Raw genomic sequence first — 21,652 nt, 5'->3', positions numbered from 1 at the left:
GCTCTCTAACCTAAAATCAATTCATCGTACTCGAAAGCTTGAAACCCAGATTCAATTGTTGAAAACCCCTCTCCTTTATATTAGTTCATTCATCACATATAGCCATCTCCCTCTCGCGCTCGAAAGCATTCAAATAGCTACCTCTTGAACCCAGAATCAATTCATCACATTCAAAAGCTTGAAACCCAAATTCCTAGATCAGCTTCGAACCTAGAAACTTGTGCTCATGTGATTCTTACTTCTCATCACGTTCGCATGCTTCGTGCTTCAATCTGTGTTCCGCATTCATAGAGCTTCGTTCTTTGTTTCTCTAGCTTCAATCTTTCACCTTAGGTCGTGCTTCAATCTCCAAGCTTCAACCCAAGTATGTTGTTTAATTTCCAAGAAGCACCTGAAATTCCAATCTCTGAGCTTCACTCTCTAGCTTTAGGCTTCAATTTGTTGATTAACTTTCGTGAGCTTTTGTGCTTGAATATGCTTCTGTGACTGTGAGCTTAATATTGGTTTTAAATTAAAAAAACATTGCTTGTGAATCCACTTTGTCACTGATGGTTTAGCTCATTGTATTTGAGTTGTGCATGTGAGGTGTTTGTTAAAATGGCTCTTAGAATTATTCTGTATAATATCCCTGCTACTACTAAATCCGAAAAAATGGGTTGAGCCTGTGAGCTAACCCATTTAACCCACACAATTTGACAGGTTAGGTTAAAAAAATTAGCTCGTTTTTTAAAATGGGCTAGGTTAACCCAACCCGTAAAATTAGCAGGCTAAAACGGGCTAACCCGTGGGCTAGCGTATTTTAAAAAAATAATTTTTTATTTTTAATTACATTATATCTTTTTATAAATCTACAATAATGATAATATTTTTTAAATATATAATTTATGACTCTTAAATATGTTCTTTATATTTGAAATATAGTGTAAATTTTTTTTACAATTTGCAAATAAAATTTTTGTTATAGTTTGTAAAGATGATTTATTAGTTTTTATGAAAATATTTTGAATATATATTATTTATTAATCTCATAAAATCTATTGATTGAAATTAAAAATATGAATTCATTGAGAAAAATAATATAAGTTTATATTTAAATTTTCTTTCTCAGTGACAAAGATAGCACATTTAAGCAAGAAGATGATTGATAATAAAAATCTAACAAAATGAATTTGCTTGATTGAATTCTATGTTTATTTTATTTATTTACAAGTTTTTAAATTACTAATTTTCTTTAAAATATGAAATAAATAAATAAATATATATATATATATATTATAAATTTTAAATTATTAAAAAAATTTTGATAATTTTTTACGGGCCAGCCCACGGGTTAGCTAGCCTGTTAAAAAATAGATTGGATTGAATTTTTCAGTCCATTTTATCTTGCAGGCTGTCCCGACCCAACCTGCAAAAATGCCAACCGCATGGACTAACCCGTGGGTTGGTCCATAATCCATTTGCCTAGTGCTAGCTACCACATTGAACTTATGGTGTTTTTGAATTGTTAAAAATGCCCCTTAGAACTTTTGGATTGTTATATTTGTGTATGAATTGTTAAATTTTGTTAGCTTGATTGTTAAATTTGTTAGCTTAGGTTAGTTAAATATAGTTAGACGATAAAGTATGTGTTTGGATTGTTAGATTAGGTTAAGGATTGTTGTTAACTGGAATGTGATTTATTAAACTATTGTTATTGTATTGTCAGCTATAAAATTATTAGAAAGTTTGACTTTTAATGGAGATTCTGTAGAAATTTTTTTAAAAATTTATTATTTAGTTCTTTTCTCTATATGAAAAAGGCTGAAGAATATAGCATTGGCTTCCCTCCTTCCTATTAGATAGAAAGGAAGCCAACTCTAAATAATATTGTTCTCTAAAAAATTAAAAATTTACAACTAAAATGTCTAACATTTCCTTCCTACCTACTTGTTCTTAGCATGCTTGCTTCCTATTTTTTAATATTGAATTATTATGAATTAAATTATTGTATATGATTGGTTTATTTTCTATATATTAGTGGAGTGTTGGTAGAGGAGGCCTAAGGCAATTAGGCATTGCATGCAACTTTATTTGATTTAAATAACATTATTTTCCCTTTGTATTATTATTAGTAGTCAAACTTTTAGAGGAGATCTTGCCAAAAGAAATTTAAAACTTGTTTGGCCCTATCATCTAGTTTAAATTGTAATTTTGTGTGCTCCAATAAAGTGGGTTGAAAAACCTAATTGTGCGAGCTAAGTTCAGGGGACCAATTTGTCCTAATAGCAAATAGTGGATTGTTTCCCATCGAAGTTTTTAAAAGTGGTTCTTAATCTTATTGGCATAAAAAACTATGAAATCTTTTTTGAGAATGAGAATCTAGCTCAAATTCTCAATGATGGTGACGTAACCACAATGAACATTCAAATTGGGATGATGTATGTATCTTCTTGTAAATGTGAATTTAAATGAAATTAAACAATTCAACTCTTGAAACTAACTTGTTTACATTGTTGTAGGTTTTTGCATCAGTTGTTGATTTCCTCGGGCAAAGACAAGCCATGATTCACTAATGATAAGGAGATTGCCAAATATGCAAAGGAGCAATACATGAATCAAAGGCTCAGTGAAAGTGGCAAGTAGTGTTATCAGTTATTTTTTCATATTTCTTAATCTGTAAGAAAACGTGTATGAATTTGTTCGTAATGGTATTGGATATTTACTTAAGTCATTTTAATTTTTTACAATAAATGCCAGCAATGGATAGTCTTTTTGATGAAGAGCAATTATATTCTCTTATGCTCTCTACATCACAAACTCAATTTGGCAATGAAGAAGTTTTGTGAGCAGTGTGTTTCCATAATACATTATTTTTGTGATTAAGTTACTAACTATGTAATGATGATAGGGGTATGAGAATTGGCAAGCAAGTTTGGTTGTACAAGGCCTCACATGATGTCAAGGATCCCATATGGACGTGATGTCAAGGATCCTATATGGATGACACTAAAAGTAAGTACATGTTTTTACTCTATACAATTTTGATGATAGAGCTTCCTCTAAATATAATTTCGACAATATTGTGTTATTTTATATAGCTTTCATCAACCCCCTTCTAGTTTATGTGGTTTTTATGTGTTGAGACCATTTAAAATTGTGCCCTAGAGCCAATCATTGTACTATGCACATTGTTATTTAATGAATTTCTCTTTTATTATCATATCAATTGTATGTTTAATATGATAACTATATCTTTAGACAAACTATAGTGATTGTCTTAAATGTCCTGGTCGGTCATCTATAAAGAATCATAAATGAAACAAGATTAGAATGACTTGATTAATTATAAAGATACCAATCAAAGTCATAAGTAGTTGAAAGAGTACAAGGTGCTGGACCGACCCACTATGAGACAACTGTATGATACAAGTCATAAACTTATCTCATATGTAACTATATCACTAAGCCTTTTGACCTGAGATCATCATGGATCCCTACATGATGATCACTGAACTTTGACCTAGTCAAAAGTCACCTTTGACTGGGTAATCATGAAGGCTATGATTGAGTTTAGTAATATTTATGTAGAGAAATATGAGTGATCAAGATGGAATTTATCTCTTACATTAAGTGAGAGATATTACTAGGCTCTTCGATGAGTAAGATTGAAAAAATATATGGCCATATTATAATGGAAAGGGTTTTTCCATTGCTATTGTCAGTTCACTCAGAGGTCGAGAAAGAAATGGTCAAGTAAAAGAGAATGATAATTCTATGTCTCATACTTGATTGAAATATTGTTGTGACAAAAGGGATGTGATACGGTTGCATGATAAGTTACATCGGATCATCGATCCTCATGTGAATTGGGTAGTTGCAATATCTTGTTAGAGGCTACTTATGACTTATGGGCTAATAATGTAATTAGCCTACTATCAATTTCATGTGAGCCTACAGGGTTGCACGCAAAAATAGCCTAACTTGAGCTATAATGTCCAAATTCATTGAATCTGAAATTTGTCTAAATTTAATGAATATAATATAGGGTGAATTATATATATATATATATATATTTATATGAAATATAAAATTTAAAATATAATTATATATATATTTTCAAATATATATATATATATGTTTGAAAAAATATATATATATACATGTATATAGAGATATATATATATACATGATATATGTATATGATATATAAAATTAAATATAATATATATATTTTCAAAATATATATGTATATATATATTCGTATATATATAATATAATATAATATAATATAATATGTATATGTGATATTATATTATGTTAGTTTTAAATTTAATTTTATATGATAGATTAAATTTAATAACTAATATGATATGAGAGAATATCATGTCAATTTTATAATTTAAATTTATAAAATAAATTTAAATTAGATATGATATCATAAATTAAATTTATGAGATAAATTTAACTATATTTTCGTGGGCTTTTTAAGTGAAAGACAAAAACATTTATCTATATACTATATATAGATAGAGACGTCTTTTATGAAGGAGGAGAGAGTTAGAAAAGTTCTGACGGCAAAAAACGCTTTGAGAGCCACGAAACACCCTATAGAAAGAAAACTAACGTTCAAAAAAGAACGGACGCTGGGAGCACTAGCACGCTATTCGAGTTAAAAAGACCTTTTTGTGTAGATATCGGTAGAGAGAGCAGATCTATGTTGTCAGCTCTTGAGATCCAAACTCTTAGAGAAAACGTACACCAAGTTCAAAAAAACAAAAGGTAACTCTTCCATCCACCTTGACTTAAACGAGTTCGTTCAATCCATATCAAGATAGAAACTTTAAAATTTTTAATCTTCTACTGCGCATCCCTATCCAACAGAGACATGTATATAATATCATTATGGCCGGTTTGACTAAGTTCATGGAAGAGGTAAATCTAATTTTAAAGACGTTATCTATTGTTTGATTACTTGAAATTGCTAAATTAATTTCTTTGTCTTTAATTTTTTAGATGTGGAATGATACATCACCATTTTCTCAATTAGAGGTCTAGAAAATTAGGCAACGTTGGGAATTGTTCGTGTTAAACCCCCACAATGATAATCTACTAAAAGAGTAAGTTTAGAATAAGTGTAGTGGAATTGTATGAAGTTGAATTTATTTGGATTGTGAATGTTAAATGAAATTGTAAATATTATATAATTAATTTGATTGAATTTAATTATATTGTATTCCAACTCGTTGGATATATACATTACTTTTAAGTTGCAAGTTTTAAATTTCAACCTATCATGGCTTGGGTTATTGAAAAGATAAATGAATGTTGTTCTTTTAAACACAAGTTTTTAAATCAATTATGGCCATAGTCTATTTAGATATCATTCATATTTAAACTGATTATGACATCATAATTGATTTGGAAATGAATTTTTTAAAGGAAAAAATTAAAAATTTCTTTTCTAAACCTTTATCTAAATCAGTTTGGAATAATTATATTTAGATAATTATTTTTAACTAATTTAAATATGCTTTTTTGCACTTCTTATGTATATTAAACGAGAAAAATTAACTAATATAATTCTTATTCTTAACTCTTCAATAGGTATCCATTGAATCCAAGTGAATGTTGGCTTGCATTTAAATAAAGTCACCATAAATCTTTCAAGGTCATATCTGACCCTAGTTATGTCATTCAACCAATTTTTTGAAATAAGCCACCTCCAACGTCGAAACACATTATAGTCATTAATATAGCTAACAAATCAATTACAACGAAGCTATCTATGACACATGGCTCGAGATACATATTACTATTCATGGACTTAGTGAACAGTAATCAGCTCTAACTATAGTGCTGGCTCTAAGCTGCCAAGCTAAGGCTTCCAACATGGTTTTGCTATGATATTTTCAGTCTTGATAGGGAATTTAAATTTGTATTCTATGGGTCATTTGGTTGACATTTTACCTGTAAAGCCCATTACATAATGCAACCCTAATTACATTAGATGTGGCAATAGGGATTACATCAAAAAACTTATGTAATATCTATTCCCACCGAACAATTTATTCAAATTTCCTTCTCTTCGTCTTCACCCTCCTTCTGCCTTTGAACCCACCTTCCTCCTCCCTCGTCACCACCATCCCTTCTGTGTCTACATCGCATGTTAGCTCCTTCCCCAGACCACCCATATCCTTTATCACATGCGTCCTTAGCCTCCTTCAAGCAAGCAAGAATCAGAACAATGGTGAAGCTTGAGAGGATTCCATCGAGGACGCGAGAACGATACTAACAATCATGAAAGACGTATCATTCTGTTGATGATTCTGTCATCCTACTCACAGTCACCATGCTGAAGACAGATTCTCTGTCTCAAGCCCACCTTAAGGCCGCCAATCCAAAGCCCACCTCACTACCACCCTCTCACACCACCATTCTCAAATCTCATCTCATTCATATCTTCCTCCATTCCTCATTATCTTTAAGTTAATTTTACAAATGGTGGGTTTTTGGGTTGGATTATGTTGCTTTGTGTGGTATATACTAGCATAAGGTGTTGATTTTTCAGATTGAGGGTAATGTTGCCAGAGAGCCATCATCAGGAAAAGGAGGAAGATGGGTGGAATTTTTGTGGTTAAGGGTAAAAAAGACATTTCATAATTCTTTTGGTATTTTTTTTCCTAAAAAAATATATTAATCTTATGAAATACCAAACAAACACATGTAATCATTATTACATTACATTCTATTTCTTACCATTACATTATATTTCCTATTATTTAGTAAACCAAACGGGACATAAATGGAGTGAATAACAATGCACATCCTCTACCTCTTTCATATTGACTAACTCTCCCATTCTATCTATTAAAGTGGTATCTCTTAAAGCCATTTATCAAATGCATCTCCCCTTATTTGAAATATTCTTAGATAGATCGAGTGTATCACATCATCTGTGGTTTGTCTAATAAAAACATGATATTTCAATGATAGTAATTATAAATTTATTCTCATATTGATGATAGTAAAAAGAGAAAATGAAAGAAATTAAATATGAATTGTGTTATAAGAATAAAATTAATTAAAATAATTTCACATATGGTTTTATTTAGATAACTTGGGATATTTTAATTGAGTAGATCACAAATGACATAGTGCAGTTGATTTACTTAAGAATTTCTCCCCTTATTCCCCAACTATCTACAAGGTAATCACTCATAATTATAACTCATTTTGTGCCTTCCTTTAAAAAAAAAAAAATTAAAACCAATCATTTCATTTAAATGGTTCAATGCGATTTCTGTTTTTGGTTTCAGCTAAGCCATTCATGGAGCATGGTTTGCTTCATAGCAGAGTGCAAAAGAAAGAAAAACGTGAAGAGCTTTGGGAGTGATGATTGAATTAGTGGAAGAATGCAAATCCTTAGGCATATTCTTTCATCAATACTCCTTTCCTTTCATCTCTCCTAAACTTTTTCATCTGTAACAGCAAACTTCTCTTTATAAGGATTCATAGATAATGGCTTGAGTAGTTTATTTATTAAGAGTGTTTTAGGAAAAAAAAAACACATTAATTATACTTTAAAATATTAAAAATATTATATATTTTTTTATATTCAACTCTTTAATAAAGTACATTGCACCTTTAAAAGGGCGTAATAGTTATTGATATTGAAAGAAGGGTGCAGGCCGATCCTATAACCTTCTCTCTTACACCGACAACCCCCAGTTCTTGGCCTCTTCCATCCCCATGTTTTCCCTTTCCATATTTTATATTAATAATGTAAAATAATTTCAATGCATGTATTTTTTATTATTTATTAATATTTATATAATATACACTTATATAATAAATAAATAAGTTAATACTATTACTATGTATTATATAGTATAATATCACGGGAGTCGGGAAAACAATTCACAATAAGTAGAAAATTTATTTTTGCATGTTTAGAGAAAAAATGTTTAAACTTGCCTGCGAAATATTAATCCTTTTTGCTAAATTTGTGTTCCGCTTGCTTGGCTGTAATTCGTTTTTATATTCTATTTGCTCCATGACAGCTTTTGCGAGGTCTAAACTATATCAATTGTAGACAAACAAGTACCAAAGGTAACCATAGTTTAAGTGAAGTTTTATGAAGTCAATTGCAATGTTAAAAGGGACAAGTGCAATTTTAAGACGGAAGTGAAAATTTTGTTGATGTAGTATGAGATGGAAAAATTTGTTACTTAGAAATGACAAAATGTCAAGTAATATTAATATACATTGGTTAAAAAAAAAACCTATTAATATAATGTATGAAGAACTCTTTCATCACCTTCAACCTTCCAATCTTTTGATTTGTTTGACATAAAAAAATTAGTATATTCCATCATTAACATTTTGAATCATGAAACATTACTTCACCGTCATTAATTTCGTTCATTACTTTGTGACCTTTTAAATTTTTTTTTTATCGATTAATGTGAAATATATTTTATTGATAGGTATAATAAAATAACATATGCAATGCACAGGGTCATGGCTGGTTGCTATTACTAGCACAACTTCGCGTCCAAAACTCAAAACAAATAAATTAAAAATATGAAATAACCTTTGCATGATTGAAACTGTGATTAAGTTGCAAATTTACAATGTTTTTTAACAGCTGCCAGTCAGTTATAAGCTTTTTGGGAAGTCATTGACGGAGCGCTTTTGCCTAGGGTTTTTCAAACAAATAAAAAACACCACAGGCAATTTTTTAATCGGGTGCGTTAGCGTCTTGTTTTTGTTATTGTTAAAACTCAAAACATATAAAAATTTAGGTCAACTCATCAAATTAAACTAATAAATCATCAAATCAATGTATTAACTTGTTTGATCACAATTTAATTATAATTTTAATTATTAATCTTTGAATGAGTTTCTAAACCAATTCAATAGTTGGTTCAGTTTTTAACATCTAGATTAAAACTATAACTATTGCAGACGATTCCTATAAAAAGTTGCTATATTGCCACTGTTAAACTAAAATAAGAGCTAAGGGTTAGTTTTATTTTTAAATTGTATAAAAAAAGTTACAAATATTCCTAACTTAAATTATAAATCAATTCTATCCCTCAACTTTTAAGATTCCCTCTATTGTCATCCTAACGTTAAAAACACTTAACATTTATTAATCATAAGTGAATTTCACTATTTTTTTAATATTTTTCATTAAATTAAATGTCATTTTTTCCTTTCAACTTTTATTCAAATGGTCATTTTTCTTATTATATTATGTATATATATATAGATATATTCGTATATATATAATATATATATAATATAATATATATATATATATTCGTATATATATAATATAATATAATATAATATGTATATGTGATATTATATTATGTTAGTTTTAAATTTGATTTTATATGATAGATTAAATTTAATAACTAATATGATATGAGAGAATATCATGTCAGTTTTATAATTTAAATTTATAGAATAAATTTAAATTAGATATAATATCATGAATTAAATTTATGAGATAAATTTAACTATATTTTCGTGGGCTTTTTAAGTGAAAGACAAAAAAATTTATCTATATACTATATATAGGTAAAGACGTTCTTTATGAAGGAAGAGAAAGTTAGAAAAGTTCTGACGGCAAAAAACGCTTTGAGAGCCACGAAACACCCTATAGAAAGAAAACTAACGTTTAAAAAAGAACAGACGCCAGGAACACTAGTACGCTATTCGAGTTAGAGACTTGTTCATGTAGATACCGGTAGAGGGAGCAGATCTACGTTGTCAGCTCTTGAGATCCAAACTCTTAGAGAAAACGTGTACCAAGTTGAAAAAATTAAAAGGTAACTCTGCTATCCATCTTGACTTAAACGAGTTCGTTCGATCCATATCAAGATAAAAACTTTAAAATTTTTAATCTTCTACTGCGCATCCCTATCCAACATAGACATGTATATAATATCATTATGGCCGGCTTGACTAAGTTCATGGAAGAAGTAAATCTAATTTTAAAGATGTTATCTATTGTTTGATTACTTGAAATTGCTAAGTTAATTTCTTTGTCTTTAATTTTTTAGATGTTGAATGATCCATCACCATTTTCTCAATTAGAGGTCCAAGAAATTAGGCAACATTGGGAATTGTTCGTGTTAAACCCCCACAACAATAATCTACTAAAAGAGTAAGTTTAGAATAAGTGTAGTGGAATTGTAGGAAGTTGAATTTATTTGGATTTTGAATGTTAAATGAAATTGTAAATATTATATAATTAATTTGATTGAACTTAATTATATTGTATTCTAACTAGTTGGATATATACATTACTTTTAAGTTGCAAGTTTTAAATTTCAACCTATCATGGCTTGGGTTATTGAAAAGATAAATGAATGTTGTTCTCTTAAACACAAGTTTTTAAATCAATTATGGCCGTAGTCTATTTAGATATCATCCATATCTAAACTGGTTATGACATCATAATTGGTTTGAAAATGAAGTTTTTAAAGGAAAAAATTAAAAATTTCTTTTCTAAACCTTTATCTAAATCAATTTGGAATAATTATATTTAGATAATTATTTTTAACTAATTTAAATATGTTTTTTTTGCACTTCTTATGTATATTAAACGTGAAAAATTAACTAATATAATTCTTATTCTTAACTCTTCAATAGGTATCCATTAAATCCAAGTGAATGTTGGCTTGCATTTAAATAAAGTCACCATAAATCTTTCAAGGTCATATCTGACCCTAGTTGTGTCATTCAACCAATTTTTTGAAATAAGCCACCTCCAAAGTAGAAGCACATTATAGTCATTAATATAGCTAACAAATCAATTACGACGAAGCTATCTATGACACATGGCTCCAGACACATATTACTGTTCATCAACTTAGTGACAGTAATCAACTTAGCGATGGTACTGGCTCCAAGCTACCAAGCTGAGGCTTCCAACATGGTTTTACTATGATACTTTCAATCTTGATATGGAATTTAAATTTGTATTCTATGGGTCATTTGGTTGACATTTTACCTGTAAAGCCCATTACATAATGCAACTTAGGGCTGTGTATGGGCAGGGTCGGGTAGGGCAGTCCATTAACCCGATGCCCTGCCCTAAATGTCTTCAGGTAAAAAAACTATGCCCAAAGCCCAACCCTACCCAAAAAATGCCCGACTTTGGAGGGGTCGGGCGGGCAGGGTCGGGCAGGGATCGGGCACTTCGGGCAGGGTCTCCAACCTTGCCCTACCGAAATAAAAAAATCAGAACCATCCACACAAATCTGAAATACACTGTAGCAAATTAATTATTTCCATCAATAAATCACTTCAAGCTCTTATTTTAAAAGTAATAGATTGTTAAATATCACTAGCAAAAATATTATGGTGTCATCAAAAAACTTAATGGAAAAGCAAATATGGAAGGAATTTTTCATGCAAGTCACAAATGCTGTCCAATTCTAAATTCTAAGGAATATAAAAATATTGAACCTAAGGTTTACAAACTTGATCATCAAGGCATCTAAAAAAAAGAACTACCATTTATGTCCCCATCAAGTTAACAAATTACATCCTATATTATTATTTTTATAAAAAAATATATTATATCTCGGGCCGGGCAGGGTCAATTGGTTGGATACCCCAGCCCTAAACCCTGCCTAACCCAAAGATCGGGCTCAGCCCGACCATGCCCAAATAGTATTGGGCAATTTTTTTAGGGCTCGGGTTGGGCATATTCTGCTCGGGTCGGGCAGGGCATCTCGGGCTTATGGGCATCCTGCACAGGCCTAATGCAACCCTAATTACATTAGATGTGGCAATAGGGATTACATCAAAAAACTTATGTAATATCTATTCCCACCGAACAATTTATTCAAATTTCCTTCTCTTCGTCTTCACCCTCCTTCTGCCTTTGAACCCGCCTTCCTCCTCCCTCGTCACCACCATCCCTTCTGTGTCTACATCGCATGTTAGCTCCTTCCCCAGACCACCCATATCCTTTATTACATGCGTCCTTAGCCTCCTTCAAGCAAGCAAGAATCAGAACAATGGTGAAGCTTGAAAGGATTCCATCGAGGTCACGAGAACGATACTAACAATCATGAAAGACGTATCATTCTGTTGATGATTCTGTCATCCTACTCACAGTCACCATGCTGAAGACAGATTCTCTGTCTCAAGCCCACCTTAATGCTGCCAATCCAAAGCCCACCTCACTACCACCCTCTCACACCACCATTCTCAAATCTCATCTCCTCATTCATATCTTTCTCCATTCCTCATTATCTTTAAGTTAATTTTACAAATGGTGGGTTTTTGGGTTGGATTATGTTGCTTTGTGTGGTCTATATTAGCATGAGGTGTTAATTTTTTTAGATTGATGGTAATGTTGCTAGAGAGCCATCATCGGGAAAAGGAGGAAGATGGGTGGAATTTTTGTGTGGTTAAGGGTAAAGATGACATATCATAATTCTTTTGGTATTTTTTTCCTAGAAAAACTATATTAACCTTATAAAATACCAAACAAACACATGTAATCATTATTACATTATATTCTATTTCTTACCATTACATTACATTACATTTCCTATTACTTAGTGAACCAAATGGGACGTAAATGGAGTGGATAACAATGTACATCCTCTACCTCTTTCATATTGACTAACTCTCCCATTCCATCTATTAAAGTGGTCATCTCTTAAAGTCATTTATCAAATACATCTCCCTTTATTTGTAATATTTTTAGATAGATCGAGTGCACTACATCATCTATGATTTGTCTAATAAAAACATGATATTTCAATGATAGTAATTATAAATTGATTCTCATATTAATGATAGTAAAAAGAGAAAATGAAAGAAATTAAATAAGAATTTTTTTGTAAGGAATAAAATCAATTAAAATAATTTCACATATGATTTTATTTAGATAATTTGGGATATTTTAATTGAATAGACCATGAATAACGTAGTGCAGTTGGTTTACCTGAGAATTTCTCCCTTTATTCCCCAACTATCTACAAGGTAATCACTCATAATTATAACTCATTTTGTGCCTTCCTTTTTTTTTTTTAATTTAAAACCAATCATTTCATTTCAATGGTTCAGTGCGATTTCTGTTTTTGGTTTCAGCTAAGCCATTCATGGAGCATGCTTTGCTTCATAGCTGAGTGCAAAAGAAAGAAAAACGTGGAGAGCTTTTGGAGTGATGATTGAATTAGTGGAAGAATGCAAATCCTTAGGCATATTCTTTCATCAATACTCCTTTCCTTTCATCTCTCTTGAGCTTTTTCATCTGTAACAGCAAACTTCTCTTTATTAGGATTCATAGAGAATGGCTTAAGTAATTTATTTATTAAGAGTGTTTTAGAAAAAAGAAATATATTAATTATACTTTAAAATACTAAAATCTTATATATTTTTTAATATTCAACTCTCTAATAAAGCGCATTGCATATTTAAAAAGACGATTAGTTATTAATATTGAGACAAGGGTGCAGGCCAATCCTATAACCTTCTCTATTACACCGACAACCCCCAGGTCCTCCCTCTTGCCTCTTCCATCCCCATGTTCCCCCTTTCCATATTATATATTAATAATATAAAATAATTTTGATACATGTATTTTTTATTATTTATTAATATTTATATAATATAAACTTATACAATAAATAAATAAGTTAATACTATTACTATGTATTATATCATACAATATCACGGGAGTTGGTAAAACAATTCACAATAAGTAGAAAATTTATTTTTGCATGTTTAGAGAAAAATATTTAAACTTGCCTACAAAATATTGATCCTTTTAGCTAAATTTGTGTTCCGCTTGCTTGGTTGTAATTCGTTTTTATATTCTATTTGCTCCATGACAGCTTTTGCGATGTCTAAACTATATCAATTGTAGACAAACAAGTGCCAAATGTAAACATAGTTTAAGTGAAGTTTTATGAAGTCAATTGCAATGTTAAAAGGGAAAAGTGCAATTTTAATAAGGAAGTGAAAATTTTGTTGATGTAGTATGGGATGGAAACATTTGTTACATAGAAATGACAAAATGTCAAGCAATATTAACATGCACTGGCAAAAAAAAAAACTATTAATACAATGTATGAAGAACTCTTTCATCACCTTCAACCTTGCAATCTTTTGATTTGTTTGACATAAAAAATTTAGTATATTCTATCATTAACGTTTTCAATCATGAAACATTACTTCACCGTCATTAATTTCGTTTATTACTTTGTGACCCTTTAAATTTTTTTTATCGATTAATGTGAAATATATTTTATTGATAGGCATAATAAAATAACACATGCAATGCACAGGGTCATGGCTAGTTGCTATTACTAGCACAACTTTGCGTCCAAAACTCAAAACAAATAAATTAAAAATATAAAATAACCTTTGCATGATTGAAACTGTGATTAAGTTACAAATTTACAATGTTTTTTTAACAGCTGCCAGTCAATTATAAGCTTTTTGGGAAGACATTGACGTAGCGCTTTTGCCTAGGGTTTTTCAAACAAATAACAAACACCCCAAACAATTTTTTAATCGGGTGCGTTAGCGTCTTGTTTTTGTTATTGTTAAAATTCAAAACATAAAAAAATTCAGGTCAACTCATCGAATTAAACTAATAAATCATTAAATCAATGTATTAACTTATTTAATCACACTTTAATTATAATTTTAACTACTAATCTTTGAACGAGTTTCTAAACTAATTCAATAGTTGGTTCAGTTTTTAACATCTAGATTAAAACTATAACTATTGCAGACGAACTATTGCAAACAATTCCTATAGAAAGTTGCTATATCGCCACTGTTAAACTAAAATAAGAGCTAAGGGTTAGTTTTATTTTTAAATTGTATAAAAAAAGTTATAAATATCCCTAAACTAAATTATAGATCAATTCTGTCCTTCAACTTTTAAATTCCCTCTATTATCATCCTAGCGTTAAAAATACTTAACATTCATTAATCATAAGTGAATTCCACTATTTTTTTAAATATTTTTATTAAGTTAAATGTCATTTTTGCCTTTCAACTTTTATTCAAATGGTCATTTTTCTTATTAACTCAAATGTTTTATAATAAAAAATATTAAAAAAATATAATGTAAGACTCACTAACTATTAATTAATAGTGAAAAAATAACAAGATGATAAGAAAGATAATATTTAAAGTGATGAGATACAAGCTTGAATGTGCATGCCAGATACCAAAGGAGCTATTCCAATGTTCAGTCATTTGCATTAGTGCCGCTAACGTACTCATAATAAGCAATAAACATAGTTAACTCCCTATAACTCCTTCATATGCATTTAAACACTACTCTTCCCCAAGGTAGCATAAATAAGAGTTTTGCATCAATGTTGATCACTCAGTTTTGAATAAGAAAATAATTTCCTTAAAAGTTTGTATTTTTTCTGGTTTTGAACCAGTTGAGGGATAGAATTAACTTATAATTAAATTTAAAGGCATTTGCAAACTTTGATGTACAATTTAAGGGCAAAAAATGACTTTTAATCCCCTAAAATAATTATAAATATTAAAACACTATATTACCTTTTACACTTGAATAAAGATATTTTTTAACATGATTTCAAAATTCAAAACTTTTCTGAAATTCAAAATAATATTTTTTTTTAAATTTCAAAACCTCTGTTATATATTCAAACGGTTAACAAAATATAGAAATAATTAAAGCGGCAAGGGTGAGTCTAAGGCTCTCAGCCTCTAAGCTAAAACTCAAAAGTCGTCAAGCAAGCTCAATTCATTTGTTCCCACAAAAATTGAAAAACTAAACATGCATCAACATGGTTTGTGCTGCAATGTCGGAATAAACTCTACACAATACGATTATAAACAAACAAACAAATTTAGATTGAAAAGCAACATACTAAAGTGTCAGATGAGTAGAACTCTGTTGATTCTTCGTGAGTTGTGGGAGCTTTGATTTCAATGCCCTTAATTCCTCTATCTCTCGCTCCAGTGAAGTTACTTTCTCATTTGATTGTCGTAAGTGCTCTTCCAATTGCTCCACTTTTGCGGTTCTTGAATAGCGTGAACCAAAGCCAGTAAACACCTGGGTCGGGGTCGGCCCCAGCCCCAAAGCCCGGACTCGTCCAGGGCGTTCTGGGACTCCCAAGGCTTCTGTTAAAACATCATCTTGCCCATAATTAATAATTTCATTAGCGGATCCCATCTGAGATTGCTTTTCAACAATCTTATCCTGCAATTTGTTGACAAGAAGACGTTCATCACTGAACAATAATAATATGATGTAATTATACCAACAACAACAATAAGATGTAAATGCTAATGATTAATTAGAATTTAAGAGAAAATGCAACAACAATAACAAGAGAATTTATAATTAAAGCATGTCTTTCCAATCAAATATCCAATTAACAGCTTTATGTATTTTTTATTATTTTAGTACATATCATTTAAAATTTAAAATGTATTAATTTAATCATGATTAGTTCGACAATGATTGGACAATTGAACCCTAAACCATGCTTTGATTGGTTCAATGGCTAATCCGGGTTATAGCACCTTGATTGCGACTGATCTACCTTACCCCTAGAGGAATACGTGCTTCTGAAATACCTTCAAAACGGTGTCTGATCCTGAAGTTAGTTCATATGTTATATAAAATTATAATACTTACAATTATAGCCTGAACAGATGGAGAGACTGTCCCATCTTTGTGCTTATTCACTTCAATCCATAGCTCAGTACGATTTATCTTTCTTCGATGTTGTGCCTCCTACAAAACATAAAATTTCTGTTAATTCTTTCAACTGCAATAGATATTTTATTTTGTACGAACTATCAGAAATGAGTTATTAACCATCTCCGCCTTCTTCCTCGCATGAGTCTTTGATCCTCCAGTGTGGTGGATGGTTTGCTGCGCCCTGTTCCTCTTATTGGTTTTAGCAAGCTCCTAAAACATTAAACATACAAAAAATTATGTTAAAAATTATAATTATAACTATATAAAAATAAAAATAATAAAATAATACAATAAATTGTACTACTTGAGTTTTTGGGTCCATACGATACTCGACGTATTTTTTCCAATCTTCAAACGGAACTTGGCTAGGGACCTTCTTTAGTAGCTCCTCCTTTGTCTTCGTTCCATCTTGCAACCCATTATACAAATTTAATCTTCCTTGCCTCCATCTATGCCCCAATTTCGTCATGCAGTACTTTTTGTGCTCTTCAGTGACCACAAAGTGAGCCTACAACATTAATATATATTGCAACTGTCAAAACTTATAAAACAGTTTCATTACATAAGATATATTAAATGTGTATAAATAGGCACAAACTGCCACCTGAATAATATCTCTAAAAAGATCATTCTTCAATTTAGCTAGGAACTTGGTCCACCTAGGATACCTGATGGGGCAAATTTTAGGATTTATTGCTATATTCGATAGGAATTGTCCCAACAACCCGCCTCCATTATCATCTGGCTGGCCATATTCATTAAAATGAACCATAACTCGGTCTCCCTTTGGGAGCAGCCATACATCCCTCTCAAACATATTGCGCCAATATGACTTTCCAGATGAATCTGTAAACATGCAAGTTATAGCTACAAAACATAAGTATCAATCAACGATATAACCATGAAATTTTATCCTTGAAACTTACCTTGCACCTCAACATGCCAGCCTCCACGTTGGTAGTAAGCCTCGCGGTGTTGCCTTGCATATTCATCATCTTGTTCATCCTCTGTATCTGATTGTGTATCCTCTGTTTCTAGCTGGGCATTCTCTACATCTGCCTGTGCATTGTCTGGAGTCAGAATATAACTCATCATTTCTTCAAGCTAGGTATATTATCCATATTATTCGGATCAAGAAAATGCTCAAAGAGTTACTAGAAAAAACAAGTCTCCCACCAGCAGAGTATTGTGAAAAACATGGTCTAGATCATAAACTGATTTTTTTTTTTAACCAAAATTAAAATTTAAGACAACTTCGGGTGACATGTGGCCATGTGCAATTCCAATACGAGGCATAAACAAAGAAAGAAACTGAAAATGAAGCAGCACTTAATGTAATAAGAATTTTGTGCAATTCCAATACAAGGCATAAACTATCATTATTTTGTGTTTCTCAATGTTGTGCTATAAAAAAAAAAAAAACAAGAAGAATTTTAGCATTGAGTGCAGTCCATTATTAGATTCACGTAGAAGTGTGCAATTCATTTACGTGATAATACAGAATATGATATTTAATATGGTCAGATTAAAGGTCTTGAAAAAATAAAATAAGTTTTGAGCGTTGTGTGTGATAGTAAGGAGTAGAGTATATTATAAAGAATTAGTTTGAATATAGCAAAAGTGTGGTTTATGTAAATCCCTCATCTAATCCAAGTATAATTTTAAGTATTAAAAGGGGGTTCATTTTATAGACCAAAACTTTACAATTGTTTAAAACTACTATTGATGGTCGTGACTTCTAAAAAAATAGACGTCTACACCACATGTGCTTGTGGTTTTTAAAAAGCCAAAGTCACTTGCAACAGATTGTATAAAAATTGTAGCCAATGTTCTCATTATTCAATGCCCTGAGGCAATGTTCCCATTGTTTTGACTGGAATTCCTAGCAGTAAGTGAATATCTTCCCTCTATCTCTCTTCAATATTTTGAATTTCTTAACCTTATCTTTTAAATCCCTAAACACACAGTTGGCGGCTTGGCGGCCGGCCCCAAAAACAAAATCCCACACACAGGGTTTGTTAAACCATAAGTACTTCAAAATTTTTAACAATCCTTCCATCAACCAGAAGATATATGCACCACGTATAGACACAACTAATCACTAGAATAGAACGTGTCCATGATCAAATCACAACAAAGGTCATGTTTTCTCTAAACTAATCAGTTGTGCTTTACACATTATCTTTATAAAGCAAGAAATGTCACGGTAATGTAACCATCAAAGCGACATTTTTAAGCGGAAAACGTAACTAAATTCAATAACACTATCATTTCTAATTTTCTAAATTCAATAATTTTGTTAGCAACACAAGCCATGCGTATCCATCTAGCTAAGATAGATGCAAGCTAAATTTACCTACCTGACGTCAAAATTCTCTGCAAAGGAGAGGAGTCTGCTGCGGCATTTGCATAATCTTGTTCTCGTGCAACAACTTCATTCATTTCCAATTCCATTTCGTCTATTGCTTCAGTAGAAATCCCTGGATCATTGTTTCTTCCAACTCCAGAACGATCCTCGGCGTTTCCCCCCATTTCAACACGGGTATCTTCATTCACGAACGATCTCGCACCTTTCTCGACCATCAAAAGCCGCCGATTCAACTCCTCACATTTCCTCTTCCACGATTCCGCCTCAGATTCAGCCCTACAATTTTCGTCCTCCAATTTACGGTTCATCATCCTCAGCTCAGTAATGCTGTTTCCATCGTCCAAGCTATTATTCTTCTTCACGGCTTCCAACAGCCTCTCATATCTCTCTTCAGCTTTCTTTCCCTTCTCACATTGCTCCTTGTATGCCTTCAATTGCTCTTCAACATTCATCCTCTCTGACCTCTCCATCTCTAATTGCCCGCTGAGTACCCCAATCTCGGTCTTAAGTTTGGTTTCCTTAGCAATCAATACGTCCTCCACCCGATCATAATCCACCGTCTGATACGCAGTTCGCAAAATCGAAATCAAGTCCGTTATACTCAACGCCATTAAACGCTTTTTATCTTCATCGCTATCCGAATGAAGCGTGAGGGCAGACCCAGGTGGCATTTTTAGCCCTAGAAGTATCAAAATGTGAAAGATCAGAGGAGGTAACTCAAGAATCACTCACTACCTTCGACTTAATTGAACTCGCTGATGCGATATAAACTTCGGATTTGGAGATGAAGCCGCTAAATATATAATTTGTGTACTTACTACTGCTTCAGATATGTCTTCCTTTCTTGTTCGTTTCATTCGACAGAGGAATTGAATTGGGCAACTTTCATCAGTTTCAGAGGCAGCTTTCTTGAATTTTAATTTTGAGGAAATTGTGGCCGTTGGATCTAACGGACATTTCTGATCATACCACATCATCCTTCTTCACATAAAGGAATTATTCGAAGAAGCTAAATGCTTCTCAAGGAGAGGGCCCTACTCCAAATGGATGCAGTATAATGCTGGGAGCGTCTCTTTTCTTACAGGGCAAAGAAAAGTTAGGTTAAGACTGAAATTTAAAAATTAAAAATGGTTAAAGGTTGCCCCCACAAGGGAATTAGCTTTGTTAGATTTGAGATTTGAAGCTACTTGTGGAGGTATTATTCAAAATTAACAAGGGAATTCGATTAAATGTTTCTATAATTGAAGTTTACTCATCCATCTCATTGCAACGCTATCTCACATATTATAGTGTTCTTAGTTTTTGTACGTTTTTTAATATAATTTTTAATTTGTTAATTAGTGTTCTTAGTTTTGCATGTTTTATCAATTTTGCATATGTAAAAATGATAAACTCTTACTCAATCTTAAAAGGAGTAAAGGTGAAATCCCATATTAATTCGGCCTTTTGGTTTTTGTTTTTCTTTTATTGAAATATATTGCATTATGAAGTGAACGCCGAATTATAGTGGAAGCACAAGAATTTAGATTAAATAATCAATTAATAATTATTTTTATCTCTCAACTTTGTTAAAAAAGTTATTGAGCATTTTAAATTTAATTATAATTTAAATTTATCCCTCAACATGAAAGATTCCCTCCTTTTATCATCCTAACATTAACTCACAATCTCTTCACTATTAGTAAATAGAATATTTTAGAATTCAACATAAAACAAATTAAAATCTCATATAAAATTCAATATAAAATTTGATAAACATTTAAAATTTTAAATTAAGATGAAGATTAAAATCTTCATCAATATAAATCTAAATCCTCCTCATCATCATTTAAAAATAAAATAGTATATTCCTCAAATGTAAGTCCACTCATTAAAGATGGAGGTAGATATCTAATGTCAATTATCTCTGCAATTTCTTCTTTATCACCTATAATAAATATTAATCAAATTATATCATTATTAACCTCACATATGTATGTATGTGTATACATATAATGAAAAGCTGCTCGAACTTGAACCCTTTTTCATAAGATTTATCAGAGCTAGGCCTTTAAGTTCGATTACTTTAAAAAAATTTAATTTCTAAAGTTTGAATCTTTATTTAAATAGAATTTCCAAACCTAACCTTTTAGGCTAGACGCTTATTCCCAACTCTAATGTGACTATATGAATTTTAGTGAAGAAGGGGAAGGAAAAACAAACTGTTGTTTGGGCAAGGACAGATCAGTTTAAAAAAAATGGAGAAGAAAGAGAGAGAGAGAGTTTTGAAATTTAAAAGTGAAAAAAAGAGAGGGAGTTTTTAGTGAGATGAATATACATAGGCCCAATGCATGAGCCAACATTGTTGTGAATAGAGAATTGTGAGAGTAGCTAAGCTGCGACCATGATATGGCTTGGGTCATTTTTATTATATATGATAAATTAATGTTGTAGTTGAAAAAAATGTTAAAAAGGAAAAAAAGAAAAGAAAAGAAAACTAATAGTTAATTGAATTGTATGACTGAGATTATTTGACAATCACCAACTCATATCTCCTCACATTCTCAAATGGTGCATTTCAAAGA

General features: G+C 31.1%; 1 protein-coding gene and 1 long non-coding RNA gene across 3 annotated transcripts; one reads left to right on the top strand and one right to left on the bottom strand.

The window, feature by feature from the left end:
- Positions 1 to 7,537, top strand: LOC129303054 (uncharacterized). The gene is made up of 3 exons (XR_008591397.1): positions 1 to 364; positions 2,499 to 2,991; positions 7,296 to 7,537. It is a non-coding gene; the product is annotated as an uncharacterized LOC129303054 (long non-coding RNA).
- Positions 7,538 to 15,739: 8,202 nt separating this feature from the next.
- LOC129303053 (uncharacterized) lies at positions 15,740 to 20,041 on the bottom strand. 2 transcript variants are annotated; one of them, XM_054942056.1, is made up of 8 exons: positions 19,907 to 19,984; positions 19,081 to 19,767; positions 17,647 to 17,790; positions 17,325 to 17,566; positions 17,025 to 17,228; positions 16,838 to 16,930; positions 16,655 to 16,753; positions 15,740 to 16,213 (listed from the first exon to the last, which is right to left on the bottom strand). In XM_054942056.1, the coding sequence occupies exons 2-8, from the start codon at positions 19,757 to 19,759 to the stop codon at positions 15,881 to 15,883; spliced, it is 1,794 nt and encodes a 597-aa protein (XP_054798031.1). In that variant the 5' UTR covers positions 19,760 to 19,767; positions 19,907 to 19,984; the 3' UTR covers positions 15,740 to 15,880. The 2 variants fall into 2 exon arrangements, with proteins under 2 accessions (XP_054798031.1, XP_054798032.1); XM_054942057.1 differs by having other exon boundaries at positions 17,647 to 17,775; positions 19,081 to 20,041.
- Positions 20,042 to 21,652: the final 1,611 nt, after the last annotated feature.

This window comes from Prosopis cineraria, unplaced genomic scaffold (assembly GCF_029017545.1).
Source record: "Prosopis cineraria cultivar Desert tree isolate PC_DT_omini unplaced genomic scaffold, ASM2901754v1 PC2, whole genome shotgun sequence".
NCBI classification, from domain to species: Eukaryota; Viridiplantae; Streptophyta; class Magnoliopsida; order Fabales; family Fabaceae; genus Prosopis; species Prosopis cineraria.
The sequence above is the reverse complement of the archived record's forward strand: the minus strand, read 5'-3'. Positions and strand labels throughout refer to the sequence as shown.

Coding starts and splice junctions, on each gene's coding strand:
- LOC129303053 (XM_054942056.1), bottom strand. CDS start 19,759: ATGCCACCTGGGTCTGCCCTCACGCTTCATTCGGATAGCGATGAAGAT. Junction 16,931..17,024: donor GTATGGACCCAAAAACTCAA/GTAGTACAATTT, acceptor TTAATGTTTTAG/GAGCTTGCTAAAACCAATAA. Junction 16,214..16,654: donor CATCTGTTCAGGCTATAATT/GTAAGTATTATA, acceptor AACAAATTGCAG/GATAAGATTGTTGAAAAGCA.